General features: G+C 49.8%; 1 protein-coding gene, 1 long non-coding RNA gene and 1 other non-coding gene across 3 annotated transcripts in view; 1 reads left to right on the top strand and 2 right to left on the bottom strand.

The window, feature by feature from the left end:
• The window catches only part of LOC141509039 (uncharacterized), a 35,334-nt gene that overhangs the window by 9,787 nt on the left and 13,655 nt on the right, over positions 1-11,892 (bottom strand). The gene's annotated exons all lie outside the window — the stretch shown is intronic.
• Positions 706-1,876, top strand: FAM43B (family with sequence similarity 43 member B). The gene has a single exon (XM_074218237.1). The coding sequence runs from the start codon at positions 758-760 to the stop codon at positions 1,787-1,789; it is 1,032 nt and encodes a 343-aa protein (XP_074074338.1). The 5' UTR covers positions 706-757; the 3' UTR covers positions 1,790-1,876.
• LOC141510420 (U6 spliceosomal RNA) lies at positions 9,143-9,246 on the bottom strand. Its single transcript, XR_012474910.1, has one exon. It is a non-coding gene; the product is annotated as a U6 spliceosomal RNA (small nuclear RNA).

Here is an 11,892-nt window from a genome sequence, read left to right as displayed (position 1 = left end):
AGAGGGTGGTCTCCCGCGGCGCCCCCTGCGGAGCGGTGCGGCCGTGCGCTCCCTGCCCGGGGCACCCCCACTGGGTGCTCTGCCATCACGAGTGGGGGCTCGGGGGCGGGTCCCCTGCGCGAGAGGGCAGGAGAGGGGGTCGGGAGGAAGTAGAGGAGGGGGCCGAGCGGCCGAAGGGCGGGGCGGGGTCTGGCGGAGCGGGCACGGGCCGGGGGCGGCGTCTGGAGGGGCGGGCACGGGCCGGGGGCGGGGCGGGCAGGGCGGGCAGGGCGCGCGCCGCCCGCGGAGGCAGGCAGCCCGGGGAGGCGGAGCCGCCGCGGCGGGAGGAGCCCAGCTCGGCGCGGCCCCCCGGCCGTGCGCTCCGCATCCCCGCGCCTCGGCCGCAGCCCGGCGGGGCCCGGCCGCCCCGGCCGCCGCGCAGCCCGCGCCGCCTGCCCCGGACCCCGGCCACCCCGGCCGCCCCGGCCGCCGCTCAGCCCGCGCCGCCTGCCCCGGACCCCGGCCACCCCGGCCACCCCGGCCGCCGCGCAGCCCGCGCCGCCTGCCCCGGACCCCGGCCACCCCGGCCGCCCCGGCCGCCGCTCAGCCCGCGCCGCCTGCCCCGGACCCCGGCCACCCCGGCCGCCGCTCAGCCCGCGCCGCCTGCCCCGGACCCCGGCCGCCCCGGCCGCCCCGGCCGCCCCGGCCGCCCCGGCCGCCCCGGCCGCCGCGCAGCCCGCGCCGCCTGCCCCGGGCCCCGGCGGGAGCCGCCGGCGCGATGCTGCCCTGGCGGCGCAGCAAGTTCGTGCTGGCGGAGGACGAGGGCAAGCGGCCCGGCAAGAGCCTGAGCCCGCGGCTGGCCTACTCGTCGCTGCTGTCCGGCTTCCTGCGCTCCTGGCCCGCCCTGCTGCCCGCCTGGCCCCTGGAGCGCCTGGGCCGCCTGTTCCGCGGCCGGCGCCGCAAAGTACAGCTCAACCCGGAGGACCCCAGCTACACCGTGCGCTACCTGGGCAACGCCGTGACGCTGCAGGCCCGCGGCGACGGCTGCACGGACGAGGCGGTGGCCAAGATCTGGGCGCGCAGCGGGCCGGCGGGCGGCGCCAAGATGCGGCTGACGCTGGGGCCGCGCGGCCTGCGCATGCAGCCCTGCCCGCGGCCCGGGGCCGCCCCGCGCCGCCCGCCGCACGCCTACCTGCTGCCGCGCATCACCCACTGCGCCGCCGACCGCCGCCACCCGCGCGTCTTCGCCTGGGTCTACCGCCACCAGGCGCGCCACAAGGCCGTGGTGCTGCGCTGCCACGCCGTGCTGCTGGCGCGGGCGCGCAAGGCGCGGGCCCTGGCGGGGCTGCTGCGCCAGACGGCGCTGGCCGCCCTGGGCGACTTCCAGCGGCTGCAGCGCCAGAGCGACGCGCGCCACCTGCGCCAGCAGCAGCAGCAGCAGCGGCAGCGGCGCGGCGCCCACGCCGCCGCCCCGCTGCCACGGCCGCCCCTGCGCCGCCTGCTCAATGCCACCTGCGCCTACCGGCCGCCCGCCGCCGAGCGCGTCCGCGGCGCCCCGCGCCTCAGCAGCATCCGCGAGGAGGACGAGGACGAGGCGGCCGGGGCGGCGGGGGAGGCGGGGGAGGCAGGGGTGGCACAGGCGGCTGGGGCGGCCGGGGAGGCAGGGGTGGCACAGGCGGCAGAGGCAGCACGGGCAACAGAGGCGGCAGAGGTGCTGCGCCTGGCGCGGGAGCTGAGGACGTGCAGCCTGAGGGGCCCCGCCGCCCCGCCGCCGCGCCGCCGCGCCCTCTGCCTGGCCGGCGGCTGCTAGGCCCGGCCCGGCACCGCTTCCCCACGGGGCTCCGGAGCTCCGCCGCCCCGAGGACTTGTGAGCGGACGGCCGGGCCCCCTCCCTCCGCCCGGGCCCGGCCTCCAAGACCAGCCGGCACCCCGCAGACTCGGAAGGGGGCATGGCCCCCCAAGACCCTCCCATGCGCCCCACCGAGCCCCGCCTCCGGAGGGGGCACGAGCGGGCGGGCGGACTGAGGGGGGGCGCCGGCGCCCCCGGGCCTCGCCTCTGCACCGACAGGGGCGGGTGGGTGCGTTTGGGAGCCCCCCACCTCCCTGGGTCAGAATGGGGGGCTGCCGCAGGAGGCGAGGCAGGTGCTGCAGGCACCGGCGGCACCGGGAGCCGAGTCCCGAGGGAGGGTCCCGGAGCCGGCTTCTCCCCGCCGAGGACAAAAAGGATGGCTATGCCAACTCAGCAAGCTGCTCACAGGGAAGCCCAAAGACCAAAATGTCACCGACTGATCCCCGAGAAATAAAGTGCATTTGCCTTTGCAGCGCTCCAGCTCCCCATGTCTTTATCAGAAGCGCCAGTTGGTGTGGAGCTGTGTGGCGGGTGGAGCCAGGACCAAAGAAAAGCCGCTTCATGAATAGAGAGTGATGGCCGTGGAACCAGAAAACCCAGGCTCAGACCTCACCTCTGACACTGAGGGCGGTGTGTTCACCACCTGGCTTCAGTTTCCTCACCTATGACTTGGGGTGATCAGCGCAGAACCCAGTAACTAGTATAGATGTGTCTGGCTGACCATTAGCGGGGCTCAGGCGGAACAACATTTAAGAGCCCACTTTGTGCTCTGAGAACAGACACTGTTCCGAGCTGCTGGGGAGTCCCGCTTGGGAGCTATTACGATGATAGATTTAAAGCCTGGAAGGGTCACCTAATCCAACTTCATTTTTCAGATGAGGAAACTGAAGCAGAAACAAAAGGAGAAAAGTCTTTTCCAAGGTCATATAAGTATTATGTAAAAGCATTGGGCTTTGAACATTAGTTCTGTGAAGGTTCTCCAAACTTAGCCACTGGTTCAGTACACTCCAGCAACCTGCTTCTCTGGCTAGAGGTGATGGAGTTCATTCAGATCCTTGGAGGAACTATGCACTGAATATCAGGAAAAGGCTGAGCCTAGGGTAAAATCAGATATGTCCTTTGGGGAATGTTTGTGAACCCTCAGGCTACTGCAAGCAGGGGATATGATTGTGTCTTTCTGTCTCTGCCTTCAAAAATATTCCTTGGAATGGAGTTCTAAAGCTTAGGGTGGGGTGGGGGGACACCTAAACTATTCTCTCTGAAGACAGATATCTGCATGTATTGAGTTCCACAGTGTTTACAAAGGAATGAGGGAGTGGGAAAAAACAAGTTGGCTGATGACCCTAGGACCTTTGGGTTCTCATTTCAAAGGAGCCATGGAAATGTGACCAAGCCTTTCCTAACACTCTAACCTTGAGATCTAATATTTTCCCAATCCTCTCTTCTATCTGGAATATGAGTACCCAGAGGAGCAGTATCTGCAGTCTCCAGTGAGCAAATTTTTCCCAGTGGCTCACCCAAGCATCTGCAGTTCCCCAGAGAAGAAAGAAAAAGATGGTGCTGGAAGCCAAGAACCATATTGCTGTGTCACACTAGCCCTGCAATGGGCCAGGTCAGGCCAGACTTTGGGAGGGGAGTATGCCAGGCAGCCAAGCAGGCACGCTCTGCTTGCTGGGTTGGGCAGCAGAGCATGTAGAAAAGATGGACTCATTGTCTTGCCCTTCTGAGAACTGCTAGGGGAAAATCTGATGTTAGCCCCATTTTGCAGATGAAAAAGATGAGACATGATCTCTACCTGCCACTGGATGTGAGATTAGAAGCTAGGTTTCCATGTTGTTTGATATGTGCCCTATGCCCAGACAGCTTCCTTCTCAACTCAGGTGCCTCAATTCCCCCCCCCCCCTTCTGGTCTGAAACATAGAATGTCAACTGAAAGAGGCCTCAGTTTCCTTTTCTATAAAATAAAAGGATTGGACTAGATCTCCTAAGATTTCTTCTAACTCCAGGTTCAGTGAATACAGGATATCAGAGTTGGAAGGATTCTTAGAATACAGAATGGCAGGACTGGAAGGGATCTTAGAACACTGATGATAAAGCTCAAGAGGCCTCAATTTCCTTTCTGTACAATGAGGGGTTTTATGTTGGGGTTTTTTTAATGAGTTGGCTATCTCCTTTTCTAGCTCTTGGTCCTCTGAATATTAACACAAAACATAATAGTTTCAGAATTGTGAGAACCCTAAAGATCCTCCTTTCCAATTGTCCAGTGTTATAAATGAGAAACAAGAGGTCCAGACAAGAAGGTAGTGCTAAAGGTCACACAGATATAGTGACTGATTCGGAACTAGATCCCAGGTGTTCTAACTCCCAGTGCTTCACTTTTCTCCCTTCCTTGTGACAACAGAGGAGCAAAAGTGACAAGCATACCTCTGAGGCTCTTAGATATGTGACCAGGAACAGTGACTTCTCTAAAAAGGGGGAACATTATGCTTTCACTTCAATCCCACAGGACTGGTATAAAGACACTGCTCTGCAAACTTTAAAATGCATTAGAAATATGAGTAATTACTGTTTCCTCCCCTTGATTTCCCCTATGTCCTTACAGGGCATGGATATTCTCTAGATTAAATTCCTGGAACCAGGTCCCACTGAGAAAAGCCCCAGAGCAGACCAGGGTATCTTTTGCTCAATTCTTGAGCAAACAAGAATTGAATAAGAACCTACTGTCATTTGATCCTCATAATCCTGGGAGGTACATGCTATTATTATCACTATTTTAAAGTTGAGGAAACTGAGACAAACAGGTTTCAATGACTTGTTCAGGGTTACACATCTAATAAATGTCTGAGGTGGAATTTGAACTTGGGTCTTTCTGATTCCAGTATCAGTACTCTGTCCACTATGTTACCTAGCTGCTTCATAAGATCCTGGGGTTTTGAGTTGAATGACTATCATTTTGCAAATTTAAAAAATGAAGCTCAGAGACTTTAGTTTTCTTTATATCCACAAAGACAGTAACTAGCAGACTTGGGATTCAAACTCTGGCCTTCTGATTCCAGTCATAATCACAATGCTCCCTCCAATATGCCATACTATCTCTGGTACTGAGCCACTGGGTACAGTCCCCCAGTCTCAGATCATTGCTATAGTCACCTCTTTCTGTCTTTGCTGAACTTAACAAGTCTCATTGACCAGGGCCCTGAGAATAATGGAAGACTTGCCAAGAACACATTGATCAATGGTGGTCATTAAAGGGAGTCTGTCCTCAATTGGTCGAAGAGATAAGGTCCTGTCCAAGAGTTAAATCCCATCCCCCCCACCCCCATTCCAGACCTTTGGATGAGAGTTCAAATCTGCCCACAGCTATTAAAGCAGATACACTAAGAAAAGGAACTCGTGGTGGCTCTGAAATGCTCTCCTGGGAATCGTCCAACAAGTATTTATGAAGCGTCTACTGTGTGCATGTCATTGGGCTAGGTGTAAACATACATGAAACAATAGAGATTGAAGGTTCAACCCCTGAGCCAGAGGGTCACAAAATCATACAATCTCAGGGTTCAAAGGGTCCTCAAAGAACATCCAATGCAAACCACATCTGCACCCCCCAAATCCCTTCTGCAAAATTCTGAACAAATTGTCATTTAGCCTTTATCTCAGTAATGGGAAACTTTTAGCACTGTAAGGAAGCTTAGAGGCCAACACTATTCAAAAATGAGAAAACTGAGGCTGAGAAAGATTTAAGTAATACAATCACCCAGCTAGGATTTGAGTTAGGATTTCAACTCAGATATTCTGACTCCAAATTCATGCTTCACCCAAAGGATCTACCCTAAACTCTGGATTCCTTGCCCATTTTCAGAGAAAAGTCTAGTTTTCTCCAGATCCCCCAAGTTTAGGTCTTGCCAACACCTCTTCTCCCTCAGATGTAGGAAGTGAATAAATTCTTAGGGGATATGTGAAAGGAACTGGACTTTAACCTTCCTGAAGAAGAGAAGGCTAGGAACAGAAGGGGAGGAGTTATGATTTATTTAATAACTTCTTGATCTGGAAGAAAATTATTTAAATGATGGAGACTCAGAGTCCTCCATCTTCAAGGACAAAGTAAGTAGAGATTATAAAAACCAGGATTTAGATCAGACAACAGAATCCGAGTTGAAAGGGACTCAGCAACTATTGAATTGAGGATATATCTGAACAACAATCCCCTCTACAAATTCCTTCAAAAGTGGTCAGCCTTCCTCTGGAGACTTTTAAGTGTTGGGGAATACACTTCTTTCTAAGGTAATGCATTCTACATTGACAAGCTCTGTTATGAAAAATTTCCTCATGCTGAACCGAAACCTGCCTCTTTTAAATTGCTCCTGGCTTGTTCTCTGAAGTCAGATGAAGCAAATTTCATCTTTTCCACATAACAGCCAGATGGGTGGATGGATGGATGATGGATAGATGGGTGGGTGGATGGATGGATGGATGGATAGATAATGAATGGATGGATGGAAAAATTTATTAAGCACTTATTTTAGACTGAGCTCTGTACTAAATGTTGAAGATACAAATATAAAAGCAAAGACAGTTTGCCCTTAAGGAGTTTACATGTTAACCAGAGACACATAGAGGGTTATTAGCTAGGGAGAAGCATTGTAGTCAGAAATTTACAGCAATGGTGGGAAGGCCATAGGGGGTGGATTGACATGAAATATATCTTTCCAAAGGTGGTGTTTCTTCAGGTTAAATAACATCAATTCCAACAACACATCATCTAATAGCCTGAACCATACTGCAACAGCCTCCTAACTTGTCTCTCTATATCTCTTTTCTCTAATCCATTCTCCAGTTTGCTGCCAAGATAATTGTCCTAAAACTAATAACTGACCAAGTTATGTCTTCCATTCAATAAACTCCAATGGTTCCCTATTACCTCTAGGATTAAATACAATCTCCTGTGTTTGACATCCAGAACTCATCATAATCTGGTTCCACCAGAGCACTTGGACCCACTTTTCTTGCTTTATCTTCTTGGGTCTAGCCAAAATGACTTTCTAGATGTCCTTTTCAACATTTTTTTTCTTTCTTTGTTATGCCTCTGCACTGGCAGTCTCCCTGTACTTTCTCCTCCCCTATTCCTCTTAGGCTCCCCAGCTGCCTTTAAAACCCAGCTCAGTCATAATCATTTTTTTAAAAGGGTGTTTTTTTAGGTTTTTTTTTTTTGCAAGGCAATGGCGTTAAGTGGCTTGCCCGAGGCCACACAGCTATGTAATTATTAAGTGTCTGAGACCGGATTTGAACCCAGGTACTCCTGATTTCAGGGTCAGTAATCTATCCACTGCGTCACCAAGCTGCCTCTCAGTCATAACCTTCATGAGACCTTTCCAGATCAGCTGCTAGTGCCCCCCCCAGTTCCCTTGTATTCATTTTGTATCTATTTTTAGGCATACATATTCTCTTTTCCCCTCTCTCCTCCATCCTCTATCTTTTCCTACCCCCCCTTTTTCTTGCTCCCTTTTCCTCCCTTTCTATCTCTCCCTACTCCCTCTCTCTTTCCCTCTTGATCTCCTTCCCCACCTTTTTCTCTCCTCTTTTCATTCCCTCCCCCTCTCTCCCTCCTTCCCCCTCTATTTCATTCTCTCTCTCCCTTTCCCTCTCTCTTTTCCTTCTCTCCCTCGTTCTCCCTCTTATCTTCTCTCTCTCTCTCTCTCTCTCTCTCTCTCTCTCTCTCTCTCTCTCTCTCTTTCTCTCTCTCTCTCTGTCTCTCTCTCTCTGTCTCTCTGTCTGTTTCTGTCTCTCTCCCTCTCTGTCTCTCTCTGTCTCTGTCTGTCTGTCTGCCTCTCTCTCTCTCTCTCTCCCTCTTCCTGCCTTTTTCTCTTTCCTCTCTTCTTCTCTCCCTCCCTTTCTCCCCTCTTGTCTTTTTCTCTTAAAGTTATGGCCTCTAATTTGCACATGTGTATCCCCAGAGCCTGGTTCATATAATCCCTCCTTGAAGCCTTTCTCTGATTGCCTCCCGTTTTGTCAGTGTTTTTCCTAAAAGGTGAGACCCAGGATCACACACAAAATGCCACTTGTATTCTGCCCAGGGTAAGGGATCCCAGTTGCCCATCATTCTCCGCTTTTTGGACTCTATGTCCCTTAATGCAGCATTCCCAGAATGAATTTCTAGAAGGAGAAGCTGAAACATTTTTGGCAGCTCCCAGAGGAAAGGCTGAGGGATGTACTTGCTAGTTTAGATTCCAAGCCCTCCCCCCACCCCAGCCAGAGATAGTTGGGAAAGCAAACCCAACCTGCAGAGCTGGGGAGTTGGGGAGCGGGGGAAGACAGGGGAATGGATTAGATGATTTCAGGAGCTCCCTGGTAGTTGCAGATCTTCTGATGTTTGAAAGCAAAAACATCAAAGCGGCTTCTCTGCAGCCCCAGTGGAGCAGCAGGCCATGTTTGACAGCTTCTCTAAAGATAATCAGGTCTCTCTTTCTGTTCTTCTCCCAGGGCCAGTACCAGTTAATCTACATCCTCTAGCCTTAGATGTGATTCCCTCCACCAGCCCTTTGAAGTGTGATTTCGGGTAGGAGCAGCAACTTTCTAATCAGAAGACAACAAACACTTCCTTTCTCCTCCTTCCCCCCTTCTCTAGCCCCATGGAATGAGATGACCAAGAATCCTTAATTACAATATTTTCTCTTCCAGACAGACAGACAGCAATATTGGAGGAAAACTTGGAGGAAGATAGGGACTAACCTTATCCCCACCCATATCTTCTTCTTATGATTGGAATTTAGGTTGCATGTATATCCAGGGGAGCCCTGAGCAAAAACAACAGACTGGGGAAGTCAGGAACCAAGTTGACTGGCTATCTCATGAGCCACCAGTTAGAGTAGCTCCTTTCATGCTCTCACTAATTCATCAAATCTCAGAGCCTGGTACTCACTGATCTCATTTCTCTCCCCATTCCAATTCTTTTTTTTTAACCCCCACAGACTTTTATTGAGTGTCTTGGGCTTGGAATCTAAACTAGCAAGTACATCCCTCAGCCTTCCTCTGGGAGCTGCCAAAAATGTTTCAGCTTCTCCTTCTAGAAATTCATTCTGGGAATGCTGCATTAAGGAACATAGAAGACTAGAAGAACAATGAGAAATAATCCTCAGTCATGGGTGGGGAAGAGGGAAAGAAAGCCTCATTCCTTGGGAGGCACCGAAAAAGAACTAGGCTCCAGAACTAGTAATACAAAAAATAAAATGCTGGTGGCTGAACCTTAGGGTAGGATAAAGTACAGACCGCTCCCCCCCATCCCTGCTTCTTGAAGCACAGTCCAGTTTGAGAGTTTACTTCAAAAATATGGAACGCTTCACGAATTTGGGTGTCATCCTTGCGCAGGGGCCGTGCTAATCTCTGTATCGTTCCCATTTTAGTATATGTGCCGCTGAAGCGAGCACCCCATGCCAACTCTTTCTCTAGGTATATCAGGACCAATGATGTCCTTGAAGACTGACCCAAAGGTGACACCTAGTGCCTGCCATGAGTCTCTACACTCGTTTCCTGACTCTTCTAGGCACCCTGCCATCCTTCAAAGTTTTGCAAAAGGTCCCCATCCCAGACTTGTATCCCCTTATATTTTTAGGATTATAGAACAGGATTCCCCCCCCCTTTATGGGTTGAATGCTGTCATGTGACCGATCATATCTAAACTAAGCTGGTGATGTCATCCCACCAGCACAGTGATGAAAAGCTCCAGATGTCTTTCTGTGGACCAGTGCTCTCCCATTGGCTCTGCTTGTGGGGGGAAAGGTCAGAGATCAAATAAGGCACAGAAGGATGCTGAGGATTTCAATAGAAAGGCACTGTGTGGTATAAGCCCAGGATATGGCTGCATCAATTCAACAGCCATCTCTAGCACAGAGATTCTTAACCTTTTCTGTGTTATGGATTCTTTTGGTAATCTGGTGAAGTCTTTTCAGGGGGAAAAAATGTATTTTAGTTCATAACTGAAAGAAATTCTAAATTTCAGTTAGAGGTTGATAAAAATAAAAATGGAATTTTTTTCTCATCCAAGTTCATGGACCATCTGAAATCTATCAACGAGGAGAGGATAGACCCCAGGTTAAGAACACTTGCTTTAGACTAGCATGTCTCTGGGAACCAAAACACAGAGGAAAGAGATGTCTTAGCAAACCAGCTTCCTCTTCCTGATGCACACTTTCCCTGAATCTCTTCTCTCCCCTTCATTCCACTCAACCTTCCTCTCCAGTCACAACTCCAAAACTCCCAACTCACTAAATGATACTCTTCAGGGTCCATAGACTAAAGACTTTGACCATCAACAAGGAATTAGACTGAGAACACAAATCTGTGATTTCTCATTTTTGAAAGTCACCATGGGGTGGCTAGGTGGCACAGTGGATAGAGCACAGACAGGCCCTGAAGTCAAGAGTACCTGAGTTCAAATCCGGCCTCAGACACTTAATCATTACCTAGCTGTGTGGCCTTGGGCAAGCCACTTAACCCTATCTGCCTTGCAAAAACCTAAAAAAAAAGTCACCAGAGGTTCTGAGAAGTTTAGTGACTTATCCATAGTCACATAGCCAGTATGTATCTAGGCTTCTCACACTCCAACATCAGTACCCTGTCTACACTGTAGACATAATGGGTTGTGTTAGGAGTTATATAGAATAATTATAGTTATAGAATACTAGGCTTGTTGACTAAAGTTGAGAATCACCCAAAGGACTGTGGAGAGATGTATGATAGATATGAGTAAGCTGCAAAACATCAGTAATGAACAACTGAACAGGAAAAATAACATTGAATCATCCAAGAGGTGACTAGATAGAAAAGAGGGTGTACCAATCATGTGCCTAGACCTCATATAGTAGATATGTGAAGCCCAAGTACCCTTTCTCAGAAAACTATTTTCAAATGTGCATAAAATATATTTGAAAAGGAAACCAAAGGTTAGAAAATGGAGATGTACTCTGAGATACCACCTCACACCTCTCAGGATGGCCTATATGACTAGAAAGGATAATGATTAATGTTGGAAGGGATATGGGAAATCTGGAACACTGATAGATCCAACTTTTCTGGAGAGCAATTTGGAATTATACTCAAAGGGCAATAAAAATGTGTTTACCCTTTGAACCAATACTACTCCTGAAGAGATCTTGAAAAACAGTAAAAATTCCACATGTACAAAAATATTCATAGTAGCTCTCTTTGTAGTGGCAAAGAATTGGAAACTGAGGAGATGCTCATTGAGGAATGGGCAAACAAATTATGGTACATATATATATATACGTATGTATGTATATCTGGAACACTATTGTTCTATAAGATATCATGAGAGACAGGATTTCAGAAAAGCCTGGAAAGACTTGCATGAACTGATGCTGAGTGAAGTGAGCAGAACCAGAAGAATATTATACACCTTAAGAACAAAATGGGGAGATGATCAACCTTGATGGACTTGTTCTCTTCATCAGTGCAATCAGGAGGCAGTTGGGTGGCACAGCAAATAGAGCACCAGCCCCTCATGAGTTCAAATCCAGCTTCAGACACTTGATAATTTACTTGGCTGTGTGACTTTAGATGAGTCACTTAACCCCACAGCCTTGCAAAAACAAACAACAAAAAAAAGACTATATCAGATTGCCTTCTGTTGGGAGGGGAGGGAGAAAAAAAATTACAAAATTCAAAACCTTGTAAAAAATGATTTATATTTATATAATAAATATATAAATATTATTTACAAGCCATATAAATAAAATAATTTCTATTTATATAAATATATATTTATATAATTTTTTAAAAAGAAAATGAAGATTTAATTTTTTTCCATCCAAATTCATGGAACTCCAAAATTTGGGAATAGTTTAGAGCAATGGACAAGTAATAAAGCTCACAAACACCATACTCCTACAATAACAAGAATGCTAGGAAAATGTCCCTAGTATGCTGAGAGGGTTCCCTATGGAAGATTGGGGTGGGGAGAGGGGAGACAGATAAGAATTGCACAGAATGAGAAGGTTATGACCTCTGTATTGGAGGGAATGTGTACATTGATAAATCAGATGAGATAGTGGGGG

Source organism: Macrotis lagotis, chromosome 1 (assembly GCF_037893015.1).
Source record: "Macrotis lagotis isolate mMagLag1 chromosome 1, bilby.v1.9.chrom.fasta, whole genome shotgun sequence".
Taxonomy (NCBI): domain Eukaryota; kingdom Metazoa; phylum Chordata; class Mammalia; order Peramelemorphia; family Peramelidae; genus Macrotis; species Macrotis lagotis.
Note: the sequence above shows the minus strand (reverse complement) of the source record. Positions and strands in the feature narration are given on the sequence as shown.

Bases quoted from the DNA above. Each gene is read 5' to 3' on its own strand.
- FAM43B (XM_074218237.1), top strand. From the start codon at position 758: ATGCTGCCCTGGCGGCGCAGCAAGTTCGTGCTGGCGGAGGACGAGGGC.